Below are 26798 nucleotides of genomic sequence, written 5' to 3' on the forward strand. Positions count from 1 at the left end.
AAAGATGTGAGAAAAATGAGTGAAAACGCCTCCTATTTATAGGCTGCCAGGACCCGCGTATGCAAGGGTATGTTGTACGTACTCCGAGCCATATTGGGCGTACTCATGCCACATGTCGCGATCAGATGCCAAGCCGTGGCGAAGAAGGTGTGGCTGAGATGGTGTCACGTGCCACTCGTTGGTTAATCCCAAAAATTAATTATCTTCTAAATTACATAAGTTTCGTATACGAGCTCCATTTTTGAAGTTCTTTATTTATACGTGTAGGTGGTGACGTGATCTACAAGTTTTGTTTAGACTCTGTTGGCTAAGTTTGACTTTATTTTTAAAGTTATATTTTAACATGCTTAGACAGTTAAAGTCCGTTAAAAATTCATAACTTTGTCATCCAACGTCCATTTTCGACTGTCTTTATATCATTGAGATCCAATTAACGAGATCTTTAATTCTCGTTTAGGTTGTGTCAGATAAACATCGATAGAGCTAAAGTTTGATTTCCAGGTTGCATACTACTATGCAAAATCTTAGAAAAATCATAATTTTCTCAAACGAAGTCAGATTTGGACGTTCTCTATAAGCATGCTCTTGGTTTAATGTATACACGTAGCTTCAGAGCCTAGCTTGGTGAGAGGATTTGCTATATGGATACTAATGTTTACATATTGATACCATTTTGGACATGTTTTTGATTATTCACTTTATGTGCTTTTGCTTCTAGAATATCTAAACGGTTGGGAGTTTTGTTTTAGATTTTGGAAGTAACATTGTGGTTTGAAAGATTTTTGATAAACTAAAAGTAAGTATTTCGTTTCTTTTCGTTAAAAAGATGTTAAATTAAATGAAAATTTTTATGTTAAAATTCACGGCATTACTAGTTGGTATGTTTGGTTGTGTGAACTGAACACAAATACAAATACCGGTGTTCAGAATCACAATTATAAAAGGGAAAGTAGGATTGAATTAGACTCTTGGGGGGGGGGGGGGGGGGGGGGGGGAGGGATGTGTGTTGTGAGTTATATGTTATTTTTTCATGTACCTTTTAGGACTCTTATTCATTCCTTACGACATTAGGGTGGATCAAATCTAAATGGAAACACCTTTCTAATTATTTGTTCCAAACCTGATTTTCAACTTGTTTTGTTTTAGCTTGTTTCTTAGTTTGATATTCAAATCTTCTCGTTTTAAATTAAATTACAAAACTCCCCCAAACTTTAATTTTAGTTTTTAGGTTAACTGATAATCAAAATTTTTGAATTATATCATACTTGTTCTCCTTGAGTTCGACATCTGGTTTTACCAATAGTATATTATAATCTATGCTATCACTAGCACGCTATAGCGTTTAACGAAGGTACAAAAATGCTATTTCACAATAGCGTTTACGAATAACAGTGACGCTATTAGCGGCGCTATTGAGCGGTATTTACCATGATACACATCTTTGCTATACTGACGCTACAACCGATTTTTCACTTTTGTTTACATGTTGGCCATTTGGCTACTCCACAATACCATCTAGGTGTTGTTTCATTTATTCCTTTCATTTTCACACACACACACACACACACTGCGACATACAATACTTCACAGTTCACACTTATAAACCTGTGACTGCCAAAGGCTTCAATCACTCACTATGAATCTATGTTAAATGTTAAATGTAATGTTTCCTTTAATCCTTTGATTTTAAATGTTTCTCTTTCAATGTTTCACACTTGTGAACACGTATGAATTTATGAAGCAATCAATATAATTTGTGAATTTATGAATAATAGAAGCAATCAATCTCTCAGTGTGAATATATGATTTAGTATTTAGGAACATAAATTAGTGAATTTATGAAGTTATGATTTTAAATTCTTAATTTGTGTCCATATATCATATATAGTTGTGTAATATATAACATTAATACTCTAATATATAAATTATATATAAATATATACTGTAAAATTAGAAATTATACGTAATATTAAAAAACAGCTATATCAGCTGTAACACCTGCGATACAAGCTAGTGAAATAAGCGATAAAACGATATTTTGACAGAAGATTATTTAGGATAAATAATTTTAACCAAAGTTATAGTATATGTGATAAAAATTACATACATATAAAGAACACTCAAATATGAATTCGTGAGAGAAAGTTATGATTTTTCTAATATTTCAGCGTAGCAGTATACGTCTCAGAAACCAAAATAAGAATCAGTCGATTGTTAGGAAAAGCAATCTTAACGAGAGTTGAATATCTCTTCAATACATATCCATCAACATAAAGACAGTCAAGAACGACTATCATATGAGAGAGTTATGAATTTTTAACGGACTTTACCAATATAAGCATGTTAAAAATATAACTTTAAAAGTAAATCAAAATTATCTGACATAGTCTAAATGAAAGTTGTACATCTTGCTGATAGCTATGCGTGGATATAAAACCCATCGTAAACGGAGCTCGTATGAATTAGTTATGATATTTCTAAGAATTCATATTTTTCCGCGTGTACCTGCGCGCATAGGCAGCATGTGCGACGCACACTGACACTCCACCAGATGCTCGACACGTGGAGCTACACACAAAAGGACAGGTCACCCTGGCCAACCAGATGCATGACACGCAGGGGACATGGTGCGCGACGAGCACCACTTTTCAGCCTATATAAACCTTGAGTTCCAGCCATTTCCTCATCCTAACTCCACTCGAATCCTATGGAGCTCTTTCCACCCCTTAGTCACGATACTCTCGAGTTCTTGACCCCTTTATTGAAGCCCTGCAGTGTCAGATAGCCGGTAATTAGGAGCTCTCAAGTCAAAGTTTTGTCCGCTTGTTTCCCAGTTTTCATCAATGTACTCTATAAGTTAAGCTACACTTATTTTATTCAACTGTAACTTTTAATTATAGTCATAGTCGTTATTATGAACCTATAATTAAGATTTATCAGTTATTCTAAGTCATTATTCTGATTGATCTACTTACAAGAGTGATGTCTAGGCTGGATTTAGTGAGGTGTTTAAAGTGGAATTTGCAAACAATATACTATGTATATCATACGGGCCCTACCTCCAATATAATCCTACCTGGTTGTTTCTTACTAGATAGATCTTGATGTAGACATTGAGATTGTTGATGAATCTAGATTATCATTAGTCAACATGAACACTAGAGTAAGACTTAGTGACATTCATATCTAGGTCACGTCAGAGGAAAAGTCAAGGAGTTTAGCGGAGTGCTACCGAATTCTCCAATCACCCACCTAATTCAGGTGAGTGGATAGTCCCTTTAATGAACATGATTTTAATACAAGTATTAATTAAAGTATTATGTGTTAGAAAGTTTATATGTGATCTATAAGCTTATTACCTGAAATATGTAACGTCTGTGTTTCTGGGCATGCCATTTTTAGCAATGTAATAGTCTAGGTTAACCTTTGTAACTAAATTTGAAATAATAAAAATGTATTATTTGTGAATTATGTGAATTATGTGATTTATGTGTTTATTTTCTTGATTTTTATAATTTAATGAATTAAGAATAAAATAAGCGTCAATATTAAAGTGTGAGATAAGCCCGATATCTTTGCATAAAGTTGTAGTGGTCGAAACAAGGATTCCGGAGATATAAGGAATGCCAAAATCCGAGTTATAACGAAGAAGTTATGACCTGTCAAAGTTTCGCGACAGAACCGGCACGACGCCGAGTGACGTAAAATATGAATTTAAGATAGAGCGATATTTAGCCTTAGCGATCTAAACAAAAGTCGTAGATTTCGTTAAGCCGAGAGCGTGCATAAAAGGAACGCCCAAATCTGACTTCGTATGAGGAAGTTATGATTTTTCTAAGTTTCGACTTAGCAGTATGCAACCCGAATACTCGATTTGAGATCGAGCGGTTTTTAGCCGAAACAATCTAAATGAGAATCGAAGATCTCGTTGTTAGTAGCGAAACGATGAAAAGATAGACGAGAACGGACGTCGGACGAAGAAGTTATGATTTTATAACGAAGTTTTCCTGTCCGAGCCTTCTAAAAATAAAGAATAAAAAAATAAAGTCAAAATTAGCCGACGGAGTCTAAACGAAAGTTGTAGAGTGTAGTCTCACCTACGCGTGGATATAAAGAACGTCGAAAACGGAGCTCGTATGCAAAAGTTACGGAATTTAGAAGTTTGACGAGTCAAATTACGCCCAGCGTAATTTGAGTACGCCCCGCGTACTCAGGCGGATGCAAGTTGCCTGACCAATACTCGAGTGCCACAGATCGACGCATGCAGTGACGTCAAAGTACGCCCCGCGTAACCAAGTTACGCCCCGCGTACTAAGTACGCCCTGCATAATTTGAGATTACGCCCCGCGTAATCCCAGACCCTCAGCCTATAAATAGAACTCGAAATCAGCCATTTTCTCTTGTTCAAACTCTTCCTTCTCTCTAAGTTTTGCCTAGATTTGCATGCCAATCATATCCCGAAGCCCCGGTATCATTCCCGAACCCCGAAGCAAGATCCGAAGCCCCGAGTATCCCGAAGAGCGTTATTCCCGAGCCAAAGCTCTGCCCGAGAGGAGTTCGATTTTGGTGAAGATCTTCCAGATCTATCGAAGTATACTACTTCTATAAGCCGTAGTGCTGTCGGATCATCTTCTGATCAAGTGAGTGTGTAGTTACCTTCTTCCAACACATTATTATAAAGTATTTTATATAAAATACGTGCTATGTGTATATATATTTTGTTGTTATATGTGTGAATGTATATTCACTCTCTTCTATCTCATAGATCTGAGTTATTCTCTATGAAATACGTGTTATGTGTGTGTGCCTCATCTGTTATGTGGAATATGTATTGATTAAAGCATGCTATACAAGTTTTAAACTATGTATAAAAATGTATATTTTTATCTACTAATATGTTGGGTAGAACATGGGTAGATAGTTGGGGTGTAATAAACAGATGAGAGGCCTCGATGTTGTTTTGATTTAGTCATCTAGCGGAGTTTAGATGACGACCACAAACTTTTCTAGACAATCCTGTGGAACACTAGCAGGCTCGCCACCTGTAGGTGTTAATGAACTTGGGTGTTCATTCGCTGTACTCCATCCCCCCACGGTTGCCTTATTTGACATATATTGCCGGGAAACCCCCGAATGCATGTGTTGTCGCCCCGATGAAATATTCTTAGACTAGGTCCCTTGTGTTAGTTATTTTAGGGACATAAAGTGAGAATAACGGGAATGGGTAATTGGGTTATCGTTGGTTGATGAAAAATTAATTTAATTATTTATTGTGGGTTGAAAACCCTATATGCTCACCAGGCTCCCAAGCCTGACCCACTCAGTTTCTTTGTATTACAGGAAGTGGCGCAAGGGCATGAGATGGATAATCATCAAGTTGTTTTTGTTTACAAGTCTGTATATGTATATATTTGTTGAATGACTTGTAATGTTTATCGTTTATGCTTTATGGTCTGTATCGGAACATGACATCCTGAGTTTTGGTTATATAATGAAAATACATTTCTTTATGAAATGTTTTGGTAAATATTATTTTATCATACTTTGTTTTTGGGAACAAATTCCGCATCTCTTTTAAAATCAAAAGGATTTACTCTGAAAATGTTTAAAAAGCATAAATGAAACCGGTCTTTTCTGGCCGAGATTTTGGGGATGTCACAGTTGGTATCAGAGCATTAGTTTAAGCGAACTAGGAATTTGTAGGATTTCTAGACTTAAACTTAGAATGCTAAGTGAAATTTTGAGATGTGTGTCTGTGATATTTTAGACATGAGCACTAGTTTATTTTAGGAAAGTTGCCTAAAATGCTTTATGTGCTAAATGTTATATGTTTCCATATATGATATTATTTGTTCGGATCTATGGTCTGTTGCCGACCGGATCTAGAAACTTTATGTGTGTAGGATTCTAAGCGTACGTCTACGATATTAGAACTAGCATGTAAACGTTTCGGAGTGATAAGGAAGATTTAAATATCTATCATGATTGAGGGTCTAATTTCACCTTATTCGGTGTGTAGATCAAAATGGTGAGAACCAGAAGTGGAGTTGGAAATGTTGATGAAAACAGGAATCAACCACTAGTGATTGAGCAAGTACCTTTCGTAGCAGCAACACCTGAGCCAATAACCATGGCTGGTGTGCAAATGATGATTCAGACGATGTTGGATCGTCAGATGGATGAAACTAGACGGTTGCTTCAACAGAATCGTGAAGAACTGTCAATTCGTGTGGAAGAGCCTGAATTAAATGAAGGGCACTCGGAAGGTGGAAACTTCAGTGGGTCTATTGGTCAAGCCAACCCACCGATAGTTAGGCAAGACAACCATGATGGAAGGAATGATGGAATGGGATGCAAGTACAAAGACTTTCTAACTTGCAAACCATCGACCTTCAATGGAAAGGAGGATCCGATCGGAGTTATGGATTGGATCTTAGAAATGGAGTTAGCCTTCATGACTTGTGGCTGCAGAGGCAAGTTGCAGACTATCTATGCAGTGCGTCAGTTCCGAGGTGGAGCCGTTCGTTGGTGGAACACTCTAGGGAAGACTTTAAGCCCTAATGAGCCACTGCAATTGACATGGGCAGAGTTCTTGGCGCAGTTCAAGCGCAAGTTCTGTTCGGCTCAAAATTTGTTGGAGTTGGAGAATAAGTTTTTGGCATTGACGAAAGGCAGCATGTCAGTTGATGAATACACAAACGCTTTTACCGATAAGATGGAGTTTGCTTTGCGCATCATGCCAGATGAGCTGACAAAGGTTGACCGATACGCAAAAGGACTTCCATGGGAGTATGAGGTGCCAGTACGTCAGGCACATACTCTGGAGGCAACTATCTGGGCTGCCAAGTCTGTTGAGAACATGATCAAGGGAAGAACCGCCGACAAGGTTGAAGTTGGCGAGAAGAGGAAGTTTGAAGGAACTTCAGGTTCCAATAAGAAAAGTAAATTTTCGAAGTCAAATTCGAAGAAGTTTGGAGGAAAGGGAGGCGAAGCAAAATGGTGTGAGAAGTGCAAGAAAAAGCATTTTGGGAAATGTAGTGAGGATTTAACCTGCTACAAGTGTGGAAAAATTGGACATTTTGCCAATGAGTGTCCGAACAACAAAAGGATGTGTTTTGGTTGTAATGAAGAGGGACACATTTTGAAAGACTGTCCAAAGAAGAAGGAGGCAGCGAGGCCCAACATTCCACCAAAGCCGAAGGCGAGAGCCTTCTAGATGACACTTGAGGCTGCGAAGGATGAAGTTGATGTCGCTTCAGGTACCTTTCTCATAAACGAATTACTTGCTCAAATTTTGTTTGATTCTGGAGCCAACTACTCCTTTATTTCGCATGAGTTTGGTAGAAAACTAGCTTTGCCTGTTGATAGACTAGATGATGCTTTACTAGTCGAAGTTGCTAGTGGCAAGTTTGTACCTGTTAGCCATTGTATGAAAAACATCTTAATCGACCTTAATGGGAATAAGTTTCACGAGGAATTATTGCCTATCGAACTTAATAGTTTCGACATCGTTTTGGGAATGGATTGGCTTAGCGCCAATGATGTCAAAATTTTATGCAAGAAGAAGATAGTTAAAGTAAACCCTCCTGGGAAAGATTCGTTTATGGTGTATGGGGACAAACGTAGAGTGAATTCTGGAATCATTTCCCTAATGAAAGCCAGAAAGTGTTTGACCAAGGGATGTACATCATATTTAGCATTCGTGATTGATGCTAAGAAGGAAAAGAAGGTGATGTAGAGTATTCCAGTGGTGTGTGAGTATCCGGAAGTATTTCCCGAAGATCTTCCTGGATTACCACCTGATAGACAAGTGGAGTTCAGAATTGACTTGTTACCAGGAACCACGCCAATAGCAAAAGCACCTTATCGATTAGCACCGACGGAGATGAAGGAGCTGATGATGCAACTTCAGGAGTTATTGGACAAAGGTTTCATTAGACCTAGTTCATCGCCCTGGGGAGCTCCGGTGTTATTTGTGAAGAAGAAAGATGGAAGTATGAGAATGTGCATCGATTACAGAGAGCTGAACAAGGCAACAATAAAGAATAGATATCCGTTGCCAAGGATTGATGACCTATTTGATCAATTGCAAGGTTCGAGCTATTTCTCGAAGATCGATCTTAGGTCAGGATATCATCAGCTAAAAGTAAGAGAGCAAGATATCGAGAAAACTGCATTCAGAACTAGATATGGACACTACGAGTTCTTGGTTATGTCGTTTGGACTAAACAATGCTCCGGCAACATTCATGGATTTGATGAATAGGGTTTGTAATCCGTTCCTTGATAAATCTGTGATAGTGTTCATAGACGACATTCTGATTTACTCGAAAAGCCAAGAGGAGCATGGCAGACACTTGCGAGAAGTGTTAGAAGTCTTGAAGAAGGAGAAGCTGTATGCAACGTTCTCTAAGTGTGATTTTTGGATTCGTGAAGTCCAATTCTTGGGTCACGTGGTCAACCAAGAAGGGATAATGGTTGATCCAGCAAAGATTGAAGCTGTAATGAAGTGGGAACAACCAAAAAGTCCCACGGAGATTCGAAGCTTTTTAGGATTAGCCGGATATTACCGAAGGTTTATCCAAGGCTTTTCTTCGATCGCTAGTCCATTAACAGCTTTGACCCACAAAGGAGCTACTTATGCTTGGAGTGATAAGCATAAAGAAGCATTCGAGAAGCTAAAGAAGAAACTATGTGAGGCACCGATACTTTCTCTACCTGATGGAGTTGAAGACTTCGCTGTTTATAGCGATGCGTCTGGGGTTGGATTGGGTTGTGTTTTGATCCAAAGAGAAAAGGTGATAGCATATGCGTCTCGACAGCTGAAAGAGCATGAAAAGAATTACCCGACTCATGATTTGGAGTTGGCAGCGGTAGCTTTCGCTCTGAAAATATGGAGGCATTACCTCTATGGCACGAAGTGCAAACTTTTCACTGATCATAAGAGTCTCCAATATCTCTTTAATCAGAAAGAATTGAATATGAGACAACGACGCTGGCTAGAGTTACTTAAAGACTACGACTGCGAGATACTTTACCACCCCGGTAAAGCTAATGTTGTTGCTGATGCTCTCAGTCGGAAAGTCAATCTTGAAAGGAAAAGGCCAAGAGCGTTGAGAATTGAAGTTGTCTCGACCATTGTGGAAAGTATAAAGAAAGCTCAAGAGGAAGCTTCTGAAAAGAATGACCGAAAGGAGGAACGTTTGGGAAAAACGTTGGTGTTCGGTGTAAACAGTCATGGACTGAAGGTGTTCCAAGATCGGATTTGGATACCTAAGACAGGAGGAGTCAGAGGTCTTCTGATGGAAGAAGCTCACAAAATCATGTACTCGATTCATCCCGGTAGCACTAAAATGTATAGGGACCTGAAACCCTACTACTGGTGGCCGACGATGAAGCTTGATGTTGCAAAGTATGTGGCTGAGTGTGTGACTTGTGCGAGAGTAAAGACACAACATCAGAAACCGTACGGGAGTTTAGAACCATTGCCTGTGCCTATGGGTAAGTGGGAAGACATTGCTATGGATTTTGTCACTAAACTGCCCCGAACAAAGAATGGTCACGACATGATTTGGGTGGTCGTTGATCGATTCACTAAGAGTGCGCATTTCATAGCAGCCAAGGAGAAATGGTCTATGGAGAAGCTTGCAAATTCTTACGTGAGGGAAATTGTGAGGCTTCACGGTGTTCCGTTAACGATTTTGTCGGATCGTGATAGCCGTTTCACCTCGAGGTTTTGGAAAAGTCTACAAGAGGAATTGGGTACCAAGTTGTGTTTAAGTACAGCTTACCATCCGCAGACTGATGGCCAGAGTGAAAGAACAATACAAACACTTGAAGATATGCTGAGAGCATGTACCCTGGAATTCCTAGGTAACTGGGATGAACATTTACCTTTGGTAGAATTTTCCTACAATAATAGTTTCCACTCGAGCATAAAGATGGCACCTTATCAAGCTTTGTACGGACAGAAGTGTCGCACGCCGTCTTGTTGGCTTGAGGCTGGGGAAAAGCAGTTTATGGGTCCCGAGATGGTCGATCAAACCGCTGAAAAGTTGAAAATAATTAGAGAAAGAATGTTAGCAGCTCAAGATCGTCAAAAGAGCTATGCTGACAAGAAGCGAAGGCCAATGACCTTCGAAGTTGGAGATTCGTTTTTGCTTAAAGTCTCGCCGTGGAAGGGACTTATAAGATTTGGTAAAAGGGGAAAGTTGAGTCCAAGGTTTATTGGACCGTTTAAAGTTCTTCAGAGAGTTGGGAACCAAGCTTACAAGCTCGAACTACCAGAAGAAATGACTGGAATTCATAACACTTTCCATGTGTGTTATTTGAGGAAGTTCGTGGGAGAAGTTCCCGATATGATTCCAATTTTTGAATTGAGAATTGATGAAAACAAGAGGTTAATTGAAGAACCAGAGGCAATCGTTGACCGGAAGACTAAGAAATTGCGACGTAAGATGGTTGAGTTAGTGCTTGTCCGATGGAAACACACGAATGGGTCGAATCTCACCTGGGAGACGGAGAGCGACATGATGAGTTGCTATCCGCATTTGTTTGCTGTTGTGTGATTCCGGGGACGGAATCATTCCAAGGTGAAAAGAATTGTAACGCCTGTGTTTCCGGGCTTGCCATTTTTAGCAATGTAATAGTCTAGGTTAACCTTTGTAACTAAATTTGAAATAATAAAAATGTATTATTTGTGAATTATGTGAATCATGTGATTTATGTGTTTATTTTCTTGATTTTTATAATTTAATGAATTAAGAATAAAATAAGCGTCAAAATTAAAGTGTGAGATAAGCTCGATATCTTTGCATAAAGTTGTAGTGGTCGAAACAAGGATTCCGGAGATATAAGGAATGCCAAAATCCGAGTTATAACGAAGAAGTTATGACCTGTCAAAGTTTCGCGACAGAACCGGCACGACGCCGAGTGACGTAAAATATGAATTTAAGATAGAGCAATATTTAGCCTTAGCGATCTAAGCGAAAGTCGTAGATTTCGTTAAACCGAGAGCGTGCATAAAAGGAACGCCCAAATCTGACTTCGTATGAGGAAGTTATGATTTTTCTAAGTTTCGACTTAGCAGTATGCAGCCCGAATACTCGATTTGAGATCGAGCGGTTTTTAGCCGAAACAATCTAAATGAGAATCGAAGATCTCGTTGTTAGTAGCGAAACAATGAAAAGATAGGCGAGAACGGACGTCGGACGAAGAAGTTATGATTTTATAACGAAGTTTTCCTGTCCGGGCCTTCTAAAAATAAATAATAAAAATAATAAAGTCAAAATTAGCCGACGGAGTCTAAATGAAAGTTGTAGAGCGTAGTCTCACCTACGCGTGGATATAAAGAACGTCGAAAACGGAGCTCGTATGCCAAAGTTACGGAATTTAGAAGTTTGACGAGTCAAATTACGCCCAGCGTAATTTGAGTACCCCCCCGCGTACTTAGGCGGATGCAAGTTGCCTGACCAATACTCGAGTGCCACAGATCGACGCATGCAGTGACGTCAAAGTACGCCCCGCGTAACCAAGTTACGCCCTGCATACTGAGTACGCCCTGCGTAATTTGAGATTACGCCCCGCGTAATCCCGGACCCTCAGCCTATAAATAGAACTCGAAATCAGCCATTTTCTCTTGTTCAAACTCTTCCTTCTCTCTAAGTTTTGCCTCGATTTGCATGCCAATCATATCCCAAAGCCCCGGTATCATTCCCGAGCCCCGAAGCAAGATCCGAAGCCCCGAGGATCCCGAAGAGCGTTATTCCCGAGCCAAAGCTCTGCCCGAGAGGAGTTCGATTTTGGTGAAGATCTTCCAGATCTATCGAAGTATACTACTTCTATAAGCCGTAGTGCTGTCGGATCATCTTCTGATCAAGTGAGTGTGTAGTTACCTTCTTCCAACACATTATTATAAAGTATTGTATATAAAATACGTGCTATGTGTATATATTTTGTTGTTATATGTGTGAATGTATATTCACTCTCTTCTATCTCATAGATCTGAGTTATTCTCTATGAAATACGTGTTATGTGTGTGTGCCTCATCTGTTATGTGGAATATGTATTGATTAAAGCATGCTATACAGGTTTTAAACTAGGTATAAAAATGTATATTTTTATCTACTAATATGTTGGGTAGAACATGGGTAGATAGTTGGTGTGTAATAAACAGATGAGAGGCCTCGATGTTGTTTTGATTTAGTCATCTAGCAGAGTTTAGATGACGACCACAGACTTTTCTAGACAGTCCTGTGGAACACTAGCAGGCTCGCCACCTGTAGGTGTTAATGAACTTGGGTGTTCATTCGCTGTACTCCATCCCCCCACGGTTGCCTTATTTGACATATATTGCCGGGAAACCCCCGAATGCATGTGTTGTCGCCCCGATGAAATATTCTTAGACTAGGTCCCTTGTGTTAGTTATTTTAGGGACATAAAGTGAGAATAACGGGAATGGGTAATTGGGTTATCGTTGGTTGATAAAAAATTAATTTAATTATTTATTGTGGGTTGAAAACCCTATATGCTCACCAGGCTCCCAAGCCTGACCCACTCAGTTTCTTTGTATTACAGGAAGTGGCGCAAGGGCATGAGATGGATAATCATCAAGTTGTTTTTGTTTACAAGTCTGTATATGTATATATTTGTTGAATGACTTGTAATGTTTATCGTTTATGCTTTATGGTCTGTATCGGAACATGACATCCCGAGTTTTGGTTATATAATGAAAATACATTTCTTTATGAAATGCTTTGGTAAATATTATTTTATCATACTTTGTTTTTGGGAACAAATTCCGCATCTCTTTTAAAATCAAAAGGATTTACTCTGAAAATGTTTAAAAAGCATAAATGAAACCGGTCTTTTCTGACCGAGATTTTGGGGATCTCACAAAATACATGTTAGAAATGTATTTAACATGCAAACCAAATATGGTTTTATATGCGTTAAGATATATATTTATTATTGCATGATAATAATAATAAAAGTATTAGGAGTTGAGAATCATAGTCTTTCCAAGAGATAAATAAGAATTACAAATGAGGACTACATTTAATGGACATTAGGTAGTAACTCCTTAGGAATACGTGTGAGAAATACACGGAGAGTAGGATTCTGACATTCATTTGTGGTCCGAGAGTATGTATTAGGTATAGTCATTTGTCATTGATCCGAGAGTATGGATTATGTATAAACATTCATTTCTAATTCCGAGAGTATAGATTAGGTATAGCCATTCATTACTGATCCGGGAGTATAGATTAAGTATAGTCATTTGTTACTAATCTAAGAGTATGGATTAAGTATAGTCCTTCATTACTAATTTGGGAGTATGTATTAAGTACAGTCATTCATCATTGATCTAGGAGTATGGATTAAGTATGATAATTCGAGTATTTCATTCTTTTCTCCGTTGTCTCCATTGATCCTGGTCTACTATTAAGGAATTACCGAAGTAGCTTAGTCAATTCATTGTTCACACTAATCCCTCTAGATAAATGTCGAAAAGTCATATAGGGTCAATATGTGAGGATTGACGAGATAAGGGTAGATTGCTTATATATAAGATATATGTGGTTAATGATGAGAAATAATCTTACAAGTTTTAAGATATATATTATAACATTGTGGGATTGAAATCCCTATATACTCACTAGGTTTCTCAATATGACACACTCAGTTTCTTTGTATCATAGGAAACAATATGAAGGTACAATCCATTGAGAGATTCAAGGAGTTTAATTAATGTAAGGCATGTAATGAATACGTTTATGCTTATGCTTCTTTAATCAGTTATGACATCTCAAGGCTATAATAATCAATGAAAAACATTTCTTCGGAATCCGCTATTACAAATGAACTATGTTATAAAATAAGAATAAATAAAAAAGCCTTTATGACCGAGAAAATTGGGATGCCACATCACTGCTATACCACCATGATAACCACAATTTTAAATAGCGGTTTGTTACAGCTATTGAAATTTTGACTGCGATAATTGTTTAGATTATAATACAATTATATACACTTGCGTAGTCGTGTAATAATCTCTTACATTGATGTTTTCCCTTTATAAATTAAATATTAGATTTTACATATATAGAATAATTAAATATTTTACTATCTTTTGTTCATATTCTTACTCATATATAACAATGACATATAGAATCTACTAACTCTCTATTTTAATTTATCTTTTAATTTTGATATTTGTGTTGATTTTGTAAGTAGGAAAATAAATAGAAACACCATTAGAATTATATATTATTAAAAAATGATCGAACAAACTTGTTTTCTTAGATGGGAAAGTGAGGTTTTACTTCCATTTTTGTATGACTATGAGAGGGCAGACAACACATTAATCTAAACATTGTAATAATGAATTTGAAATTGAAAAAATTCTAATTTAATTTTCATATTCGTCGCCTATCTTTAATCTTGATAATTGATGTATGGTTAATTTTGGTGATTTTAAATGCAAAACAAAGAATTCATCCTGTCACATGTAAATGATCTAGCTTGTGAAGATGTAAAGTGGTCATGGACAAAAGCATTCACATGAACTAAACAAATAAAGTAATAACTATATATTCTACCTTTTTCTCAAACACACATTTCAGTAAAAAAATCATTAATCATATCATTTTATAAAATTTATTTTGATATTTAGTACAATTTTTTGAGAGTTCACATGGGGGTTAGTACGTAGGTGAGATGGATATGGAGAAAAAAATGATGCATCCACATTTGACACTTGACTTGTGAGATAATACTTTGGATTTGGACGGCCAGTTGTCCCACCTACCTGTCTTCTATATATTTTTTATCGTTCAAAAGATCAAAAAATGTTTAATTGATAGTTAAATATGCTAATTTAGTTATATCATATTAATAATAATATTATATAATCAATATTTGTATTGTCATTTTCTCTTAATTAAATAAATACTTTGGTCGTAATCATGCTTCCCAGTAAAGTGTCGGCCCGTATTATTTATTCCAATTAATTGTTTTAATACTTCTTATCTATAAATATTACGCTTCCTAAAAGAATTCGAATAGCTTATTTAACAATAAATTTGAAACAACCAATACATCAAAACAACAAGAAAAACAAACGTGAAACATAAAAACAATACGCTTATAAAAACAACTTTGATATGTTTTTTTTAGAGCTTGAGTTTTTATTCGATCAAATTCATACTCTTTGACATATTGACTTTGATGTGTTTTTTACTCTCATAAAAGTTTAAGTCTGACTCAATCAGTCATTAACTTAGTTATATATAACTCAATTGACAACTATCAACTTATTTTTTATTTTTGATGAATATTCTATCTATAATATAAGATGGTTCTACGTGATAAATTAAGAATTAATTGGGCACAGAAAATGAGAAGGAATTTGTCGTAAGGTGAGATAAGAATTATAATCATAATAATTATCATTACACCTTCGATTCGATTTAAATAAGTATCGTTGTTCAACCTTTTCTTTACAGTTTCTATCCTTCAATATTTTATTAAGATTATAGCAACTTCAAAGGAAAATACCTTCTTTACTCGACATAGACCCTACATTCCTAGTGTCATTTTAGTATATTCAAATAAATCTAAAAACTATTACGATACATATTATGATAAGAATAATTACCAATAAGTTATGTCACGTCCACATGAGGGTTAAATGTTGACATATCTTGATGTAGAAAGGAAGTACAAACATAAAAGGTGTTCAAGATAGCCAAAGGGATTTTTTTTTTCTTTTCACGATAATTAAAAAAGATATAAGATCTTTTTATGTGTAGAGCTAAATTTTAAAAACTTACAATTCATAGTAATTTCTTGTAATTTATGGAAACTGAAAATTGGGAGCCTAAAACATTAAAATTTGTGTAGAATTCATATAAAAGGGATCCAAACTTCTACAGGGTAAAAACTAAAAATTATGCTGTATATAAGTTGGACTTTATTTTAATTTTGTTTTTCTCATTTGTCTATAAAAGCTTGTGTATAAGATCCTAATATGATGTACATTACTTCTATAAATAGAAGTGCAATTTCTTTACGTACCCTTTTGCATCTTTTCTTAGCCTCGTGATTCTTCTATCATTGATTATCCTTTGCAACCGACTTGATGACATATGTGAGAATTTCATAATTTCAAATTGCCAAAATTAGTCACATTGTATGGAAAAAGAAGAAAAAACCTCGAAAACCATGTTATATCATATAAATACGTTTTTAAATGAGAAACCCAGATCTGTACACACAATTCGAACAATGGGATCTTAAATTGATACACAATCCCCTCATAAATGTATTGTTTTTATAAATTCCATGTTGATTACTTCCTTTAATTTAATGAGCACCGACGGCTTTTCTTATAAATACAATAACTTACACTTTGTATATATATATATATATATATATATATATATATATATATATATATATATATATATATATATATATATATATATATATATATATATATATATATATATATATATTATCAATATCATAACTTTTTTATAGTCTTAACACTATTTTATTACTATAATACTTTTACTATTTTAAATTATAAAAATGAATCTATATAGTCATTCCAAAAAGACAAAACTGCAAAAAAATTTATGTGCTTATGGTCCAAACGTTTGAAAAGTTGCAGATTTGGTCCTTTTCAACAAGTTATATTGTGGTTTTGGTCCCTTATTTGTTAAGTTTAACTAGCTAGTTGTCAACTTTTTTAAAATGATAATTTTACCTTCAGGAACTATTTTCACACTTTTGTCTTTACCATACTATATAGACCATTTTTGCATACATTCTTTTTTATTTTATTGAAGTATTATATATTAATAAATATTATTTTTAATATAATATTATATATTAATAAATATTGTTTTATTGGATTATTAACTTATTTTAGTTGATTTTTTTAACTTTTTTTGTTAGAGTAATTCTTTTTATTGAGTTATTATATATCAATACATATAGTTTTTAATATATAATATTTATATCATAATAAATATTATATTATTGGATTATTAATTTCTTTTAATTAATATATATTTTTTTTAAATTATTTTTTATTGGATTATTAATTTATTTTAGTTAATTTTGTTTTTTAAAAAAAACTTTGTCCAAGTAATTCTTTTTTATTGAATTATTATATATCAATACATATAGTTTTTAATATATAATATTTATATCATAATAAATATTATATTATTATATTATTATTTTCTTTTAGTTGATTTTTGTAATTTCTTAGTTTTAAACTATTTTTATTGGATTACTATTTTTAATTTATTATTTTCTTCATATACTAAATATTATTTTATTGGATTATTAATTTATTTTTAATTCATAGTAATAGTTCTTGTTAATTTTATTGTTTCCACCACAAAGTCGTGAGATACGCAAAATCGTCGTCTCTCATCATCGAAATCGTTAGGATCATTGTCAAACACATTCATTTCATGTAACTTATAAAGAGAAACCATAGGGTAAATACAACCACCATCACTCGGTCACCACCACCACTATAATTGTTATAGAGGTTTGTTGCGCATTATGTGGGATATTGTGAGAACAAAGATATGATGTGCGGGGACAAGGTTCAAAAACTCAAACCTTGAGTTAATGTTTAAGATCAATGTCTGCTTCTGATTAAGTGTTCCAGTCAAGTATGACAAGACCAGTCAATTTTGAATAGAGAAATCAACAAAGTACTTCAAATATTAAATAAGGAACTATGAGTATAATAAAGGTAAAGAAAATAAATGAAACAAGTAGAATGTTGAAATAGTTTGATTTGAGAGAAAAGTGAAGGTGAAGTAAATTCGAATATAACTATCTTTGGAGCAACAAACCGTCATTTATTCTTGTCATTAAACACTCATTATATAGAAAAAAGAGGTACTACTTACAGACCGAAATGCATACAAAGGACTAGATAAATAAGTTACTTCTGACGCTCTAAGTATCCCAATTGACAAAAGACTAAGTCCTATGTAAGGTTGCATTAAGTAAAAGACAAAAATAATTAATGCACAGAGGGATACACTATCTCGGAACATCTCTTCATCTCATACCACGAACTCCAATCCGGACTTCAACCAACATTTTGTACCCTAACCATTCCGGACATAAGTCTGACTTCGGAACAACAGAAGTTAGAGATTGCTAGACGTTCACTTTCAGGTTCCAACAAATATGAAAGATTTCAGTGGATTATGAAGAGGTTATCGCAGGTGGCTACCATCAATGCTGGGTAGAACATGGTAGGGTATCTATTGAACCTCCGATGAAGGTTTTTGGAGGTGATCCAACCAATTTTTGACGATGATAGGCGACACTTTTACGTATTTCGGCGACTTTATGGTGAAACTAATATAATTAAAAAGAATTAACAGTATACATTAAAAATAAAATAATAATCCAATAAGATAATATTTATTATATTAAAAAAATAATAAATTAAAAGTAAGAATTAAATAAATTAATAATTCAAAAAAACAAAAAAGAAATTAAAAAAATTAATAATCCAATAGTATATTATTTATTATGATATAAATATTATATATCAAAAATAATATTTATTGATATATAATAATCTAATAAAAAAGAATTGCTCCAACAAAAAGGAAATTATAAAATAAATCAACTAAAAGAAATTAATAATCCAATAAAATAATATTTTGTAATATATAATAATCCCATAATATAATATTTATTATGATATAAATATTATATATTAACAACTACATGTATCAATATACAACAATTCAATAAAAAATAATTACTTCGACAAAAAAAAATTTAAAATAGATTTAACTAAAATAAATTATTAATCCAATAAAACAATATTTATTAGATGACGAAAATAATAAACTAAAAGTAATAATCCAATAAAAAATAATAAAAAAATGAATTACAAAAATTAACTAAAAAATTAATAATCCAATAATATAATATTTACTATGATATAAATATTATATTTTAAAAACTATATGTATTGATATATAATAATTCAATAAAAAAGAATTACTCCAACAAAAAAAGTTAAAAAAATCAAATAAAATAAATTAATAATGCGATAAAACAATATTTATTAATATATAATATTATATATTAAAAATAATATCTATTAATATATAATACTTCAATAAAATAAAAAAGAATGTATGCAAAAATGATCCTTATAGTATGGTAAAAGACAAAACTACGAAATGGTCCCTGGGGTAACATTGTCATTTTAAGGAAGTTAACAGCCAAACAGTTAAACTTAACGGATGAGAGATCACAACCACAACAAAACTTGTTGAAAAGGACCACATTTGTAACTTTTCAAACGTTTGGACCGTAACCACATAAAATGAGAAATCACAGGGACCATTTTTGTTGTTTTGTCTAATATATTATTTTCATAACATATTAATAAATTATTTATATCACTTTATTATTCCAAATAATAAATTTAACTTCTCTCCAAAAGTCATCCTGTCAAGTTGCTAGAGTGTCTTGATAGGCGCTCATGTAGCATGTGGAAAGTCTCAGAAAAGTGGGATTAAACCACCAACCTTATAAATATACAATTTTTTCGCAATTCCTACGTTATCGCATAAGATTGCAAGTCTGTAACCCCTTATAAAACAAAATTTTTTTAATTGTTATTCGGATCATAAAAAAACGTTAATCTAAAACTACCGATAAATAAATAATGTGTAATACTAAGTTTTGAAAGTATAAATACATAGAGTTTTCTTCGGGTGAATGAATAGGCCTGAAAAACTGAATCCAACCACAAACCAGCCAAAACCAAACCGACTTAGTGTCGAATAAACTTTTTGGTTTCGTATTCGGTTTTCTAATATTATGGATTTCGGTTTTATCGCTCCTCTTCATTTTTAGGTGTAAAAGAAACCAAACCAGGTATCTCAAAATCCACACAACACATTCAAAAGTCTATTACTAACTGGGAATAAAAAAACATCTCTCCTTCCTTTCAAAGTATTGTTTTGTCCATAATGCATTAAAGAAACTGATTTCAGCTGAATATTTATATACTAATATTAATAAGGATAACAATAAAACAAATATTTGATCGGATTTGCTTCTTAATACGATTTATAATCTTTCAGTCCTATTAGGTTTTGTCATCGAAAATACAACTAGTACTATAATATACTCAGTTTGATTTTCGGTTTCAACAAAGCTCATTTTAGATTTCAGTTTTCATTGGTTCGGTTTGCTCTGATCCGATTTGTAGATCACGATCATGTTTATACATGCTTATTGACATAAATGTCCTTAAGTTTGTCAAGTTTTGTTGATTTTGTCTCTGTGATGATTTTTTTGTTCGTTATCTCCTTAAGTTTTCCATGTTTCTTATTATTATTATTTTGTTTATTTTTGTCATTTTATCTATAATAGCAAGTTTTTAGGTTACCATGAAATAATAATTGCAAACAACTGTTAAGTCTACAAATTTTTTATGTATTTACCCTAAGTATGTTTTTTTTTTTTTTTCATATTATATGAATTAAGGGTTTTCTTGAACGGCTGAATGCATTAGAAAACCACACTCTAACAAGGAGCTAGAGCAAAAACGAACCAATTGCCTCAAGTTTAAAAGAGGATTTTGAGGCCAATCATTCCATTTAACTTGAAACTTATGCTTCTTACGAACTACCCAACTAAAAGTAATCGAAATTATGTCATCAAACATTATGATCATTTATTGGTTTATTTGTCTCAAAGACACATTTATTTTTGAAATTCCAAACTTACCACTACGTGTTCACTATGAACACCTCTAAAACTGCTTTACGAGCCACCAACATATGTAACAAATTCAAAAAACCAGGTAAATCATAAATAAAAATAAGATTAGATAAGTCTATATCACACTAAAGACTTATTTTGAAAAGAATTTGAAACACTACTTCACACTCAGATGAACACATGTCAAATATCTTTTGTAGAGTTGATACACATGAGACATAAGGAATAAGTAATGTTAATACTATGGCTATGATAATTATATTTAGAATTAAGAGGGTTTTTTTTTTTTTCAAAAGATTTGTTAATTTAAGAGATTTTTTGTTAATTATATTTTGTGATAACCTTAAAACGTCTTATTACAAATAAAAAAAGCACAAATAAAAAAAACTTAAAAAATGATCGTAGAGACAAAAAAAAAAATAATAATAAATAAATAAATAAACAAAACAAAAGAAAAGAAAACTTAGACAAACTTTTTTAATTTTTATGTCAATAAACTTGACCCCAAAAGTTAATGATGGTTGACTATTGAGGTAACCGTGCACATTGCATTCATCGGTGGAAATTTTGATTTATTGTTCTAATTTAGATTTAGATTATGTTGGATATTTGAAAATTAGATACATCAATTACATAAAAAGTAGATAACGAGGTTTCATATACACCCAATATATGATTTTTTTTTGTTTCGTTTTAAAATAACTATTTTTTACTTTAATTTGTTTTGCAGTTTAGATTGACTTACGAATTTCACTCATCAACTTATGAATATTATAAAGAAAGTTCATGCAGAATTTCATGGCATGTTTATGGATCTATGCTTTCATTTTACGTTCCAATGATAAAAAGTGTTGTATTTTGTACAATTATTATTATTCCTTTTTTCTAATTTAACACACACGAAAGAATTTCATGGCAATAAGTAATTTCAACAAACTTGCTATGATGGTGACGTATTCTAGAAATAACATCGAAAATACCAATTGTTCTTTTTCGAGTTTTAAGTTTTAAGATATAAACACTTCTATTATTAAAAAAAGAAATCGCAACGTTCGATTGATAGGTGATTGACATAATACATTGATTAAAATATTGATGACTAAATATTTAATTACGTTTCACTGGATAAAACATTTTTTAACGAACTCATAATGATCACTTTTACTAATTGTAACATTTCTTGTTTAATAAACAAATAGTTAACTTATAAAAAATAATAACATTATATTTTTTTAACCCAAAAATACCCCTGGGATTCGAACAAAGAAGCAGTCTAGTTCCATAAAATGAAAAGGGTCCCTTCATTTTCAACACTTCTTTCTAGTTTCTACTAGTGTACGTACTAGACTCTACTATCCCTCCGATCCACCTAAACCACCATCGACCACCACCAACCACCATGTCGGTCAAACAGTGCCACCACCACGGTGGAAAGAAACGTAAAATAATCAAGCGAATACTCATCGGATTAGGCATCCTTGCTATCATCGTCCTCCTCATCTTCTTCATAACATGGGCAATTCTTCAGCCCAAAAAACCCCGATTTGTCCTCCAAGACGCCACCATCTACGGCTTCAACGTCTCCGCCCCCATCCTCCTCTCCTCCAACTTTCAGGTCACCGTCTCCTCCCGGAATCCCAACAGTAAAATCGGCGTTTACTACGATAAACTAGAAGTCTTCGCCACCTACCACAGCCAGCAAATCACCTACTTCACCGTCATCCAGCCGGTTTACCAAGGCCACAAAGACACCAACATCTGGTCACCCTTTGTTTACGGAACCAACGTTCCGGTGGCTCCGTACAACGGCGCCGCCTTGTCTCAAGATCAGTCCAACGGCGCTATTGGGCTCGTGATCAAGATAAACGGACGGATAAGATGGAAAGTTGGAAGCTTTATCTCCGGCAGGTACCATATCCACGTCACGTGTCCGGCGTATATTCCGTTCGGGAATAGGAACTCTGGGATCGCCGGAGTTGTCACCGGAGTTAAGTACCAGCTAGCTCAGAAATGCAGCGTTAGTGTCTGAAGAGAAGAAGAAGAAGAAGATAACCGATCACGTTAAATCCCCGTCAGTCAATAACGGTGCCGTTTTGTTTTCTTTTTCTTTTTCTTTTTTATTTATTTTCGATTTATGATGAAAGCATACGTATACGTGGATGAATTTGTAACTTTTGCTTGAGAAGAACGAAGAAAGCAAAAGAAGGCCCATAAAATTATAGCAAAATTACAAAATTGGACGTGTTGTATGATGAATTAAGAATTATAAATAAATAATATATTAAAATTATACTTTCTAAACAAATTTATTATCTTATGTGATTATGAGATTTTATTTAATTATGTACAATAAACCTTACGTTATTATTATTTTGAATAGAGTAGAGCGAAAGCCAAGTAGATGCATGTGGGCGGTTGTTGAGGTGTCATTTTTTTTATTAATATTATATTATGGGATTTTAACAGAATAATTTTTGCATTAAAAGAGTTTTGAAAAGCCCTATATTTTATTTTCTTTTCATTAATAGCGTATGTAATTAAATCAATATTAAGTTCGGTGTTTCCTATTTTTGAGGCTTGGGCCATAATGTGAGCAGTGAACATGCCATGTGTTTAGGGACAAATAGGAGGAAGTATGGGTGCATGCTAGTAAACGTGTGTGATCGAATTTTCCAGATTTTTATAAATTGTACAAAGTTTATATTTTAGAAATAAGCATTGAAATACTTCAAACACGTTTAAATGAATAAAAATTTCATCTTTAGAAAATTGGATTATGAGTTATTATAAAAATATTTATAGTGAAATAACTACTCTAAAAAAAATAAACGATGTTTTAGCATCAATTGTAGGATGTATTTCTATAAGTTCGGGCTATTCCATTTTGGCTAATAAGATGTTTCTAACAAGGAAATCATGAGTTTAATCCTAGCCTATAGTTTAAAAAAAATGTATTATGCATTTCAACATACCACACCTTGGTATATGTGTATGTGTATATGTGTTTTAGAGTTTTTATTGTATATCTTTTAACGTTTATTTTTAACATAGTTTTTTTATTTTGGACAACAAAAAAATCATTTTATTGTCAAAAGAAAATAATGAAAAGGTAAAAAGACATGATAACAAAGAGCTCAAGCATGGGAGTGAAGGGCAATCAAATTTCAATATCCCGACTTTAATCCAATTCTAACCAAAGAGTTTAACCCTGCTACCCAAATCATGACAGTTCCTAATCCGATTGCTGAAAATACGATCATTTATGTACTTCCACACTATTCACCCAATGATGTATAATAGAAACACACTTCTCTAATAGTCGAGCAATTCATAAACAAATGTATCTCCATTTTATTTTTGTTGTTACAGATAGGACAAAAGTTTGTATCTAGACGCGCACCAATTCTATTGAGATTAACCATCTCCTAGCAATGGCGAATCTAGAACAAAAAGTTACACGATTCCTCATACTGAGTTAGATAGGTCATTTATATTTTCCAATACTAAAAGGTAGGTCCTAGTATAAGTTCTATATAATTTCTATAAAATATTAAAACTTAGATAGGTCCTAGGACTCGCCTGGAGTATATGTGGCTACACCACTATCGCAGGGAGTCTCCCCAAAGGGGTTCGTTATACCAAGATGTTAGCTTTATCGGCAGGGCCAACCCGAGAATTTGGAGGCTCTATGCAATTTAGTAAAAAAAGGGCCTTAAAGCTTGTAAATTTTATAATCATCATTTTAAAAGAAAAAATTCATTCAAAATACTACACAAAAAACTTAAATGTAAAAATCTGAATCAAAAAGACAAAAAAATAAAAATTAGGATGAGTAAAATTTAAAATCTAAAATTGATAATATGATATAATAATAATTATTAATTACCTTTTCAAAATCTATAATATCTGGAATTACTAACCTTCTTTGTAGTTTACCTCTAAAAAATATGTAAAATTGGATTTTGGATGAAAATCAATTAAACTAAAATTTTGTAAAATTCAAAATCAAAAGAGATGTTAGAATTTTAATCATATACAATATTTATCTCTTAAAAAACAGAAAAGATGAAGGATAAAAAATGTTTAATGCCTCTAACTATTTAGAAAGAATGAAATAAAAAATTCTTTAACTCTTGAGCAACCAAATGTATTATTCTTAAAATCTGTAAAAAAACAAATAAATAAATAATAAAAAATAAAAAATTGAATCGGAAACATATTCTAAAAAGTAAAAATCTTTCAAAAGTACAAGGCATATTCAATTACTTACAACTTAAAAAATGTCAAGACTCGAGAAGAGAGAAAGTTAAGAACAATTATAAGAAAACAAAAAAGAATTGAGAATCAAACTGGAAGACCATGGTTTTTTTATCACAAGGGTGTTGTCTAGGTTGAAGACTATATTTTATGAACAAGAAGGGTGTTGAATTTTATGATTTTTTCAGAATAAAAGAACCATAATGCATGGAAAAAAGTAGTGTTGTCTTTTTAAAGCCTTGAAGGATGCGATTTTTTAAATATGGAGATATCCTAGGGAATGTGAGATCGTTGCCTACCATAAATGATTTTACCTTCACGTGTATGATAGAGAACGAGGCAGGATCAAAATCGATTTCAATCGAACTCTTTCTTTGAATGTTGATTTCAAGCGCTTTGATTTGAAAGAAAATGTGTTCTAGTTTTAGACAAAGAAGTGAAGTTGATTAGTAACCTAAACAAGAAATTGGGCCCAAAACGTACATAAAAACTGTTGAAAATAGTATCAAAGATCATTATCTATTGTTAATATTTCTAAATGATAACAATATCATTTTGGGTTGTTTTCAAGACATTGTTATGAGGAATTAAAAGAATAGACATAAGGAGTTATTATGTTTAATAAATTAATCAGAAACTGTTGTAGAATTAATTAATTCAAGAGGTTGAATATTAATTATTTAAGACTAAACTGCAAATTTGGTCCTCGTGGTTATCAAAAAAGTGTGGATGCAGTCCAAAAAGTTTCCAACTTGCACCACTAGTCCAAAATCACAAAGTTTCTGCGGATTTGGTCCCTGAACAACTTGAAATGACTCTTTTACCCTTTTCATTTGTTTTTTGCATTTTTTTCAAACCATTTTAAATACTTTATTAAAATAAAAATAGAAAGAAAAGAATTAGGCCTATCCACCCTACCCCTATCGATGCCCCTCATATATATATATATATATATATATATATATATATATATATATATATATATATATATAAATATATATATATATATATATATATATATATATATATCTTCCATCATTTTCATCCTTCTAGTCTCTAACACAAATCTGTTAATCGCCTCGTTTTTTTTAACTTCATCTCGATTGGTCCCTTTGCGATAATGGTGATTGTTTATTTGGAAATCTATGAAGAATACGATGTAGATGTAATTTTTGTCCTTGGTAAATCCTACGATCTACCATGGTTTCTTTTCATGAATCTCCTAAATCATCGTCTTCTACGTCTTCTGATTAATGTCATTTCTCGATGTATAGTAGCGATCAAGAGAATTGCATCGATTGGCATGCTTATCAGAGGATTCGAATGAGAGTGACCTGAATCAGGAGCAGAACCTCGAATTAGAGCCTTGCGTCGGGTTTTTACAATGGGATAGTTTCGCTGAGAAACAGATAAAAAGCTTGAGAGATAGTGACTTTTTATAATTTCTTCACCATTGTCATCTCACCTCCTACATGCCCTTCTTCACAATAATCATCACTGAACATACTCTCTGATGGATATATTGAGGCAAATGAAGAAAAGCTTGAGACATTGTGACGAGCCCTAATTTCTGACCTGTTCTTAAGGGTCCTAATTTCATTGATGGTGGTGGTCTGGAATTGCTGAATAAATCGTACCCACAATTTGATGTAGCCAAAACACCACAATGGTCGTTCATACACATGGGTTGAAAATTGATCCATACATATGGGTTGTTTTTAGAGATTGATTTGACTGATCGTTCAT

General features: G+C 33.4%; 1 protein-coding gene across 1 annotated transcript; it reads left to right on the plus strand.

Moving 5' to 3' along the window:
* The first annotated feature begins 22081 nt into the window (after nucleotides 1-22081).
* Nucleotides 22082-23085, plus strand: LOC111897410 (NDR1/HIN1-like protein 1). Its single transcript, XM_023893374.3, has one exon. It carries the CDS (start codon nucleotides 22195-22197, stop codon nucleotides 22822-22824), a length of 630 nt encoding a protein of 209 aa, XP_023749142.1. The 5' UTR covers nucleotides 22082-22194; the 3' UTR covers nucleotides 22825-23085.
* Nucleotides 23086-26798: the final 3713 nt, after the last annotated feature.

The sequence above is a fragment of the Lactuca sativa genome, chromosome 6, assembly GCF_002870075.4.
Source record: "Lactuca sativa cultivar Salinas chromosome 6, Lsat_Salinas_v11, whole genome shotgun sequence".
In the NCBI taxonomy this organism is placed as follows: Eukaryota; Viridiplantae; Streptophyta; class Magnoliopsida; order Asterales; family Asteraceae; genus Lactuca; species Lactuca sativa.

What these genes read in the sequence shown, in the direction of transcription:
- LOC111897410 (XM_023893374.3), top strand. Translation starts at nt 22,195, where the DNA reads ATGTCGGTCAAACAGTGCCACCACCACGGTGGAAAGAAACGTAAAATA.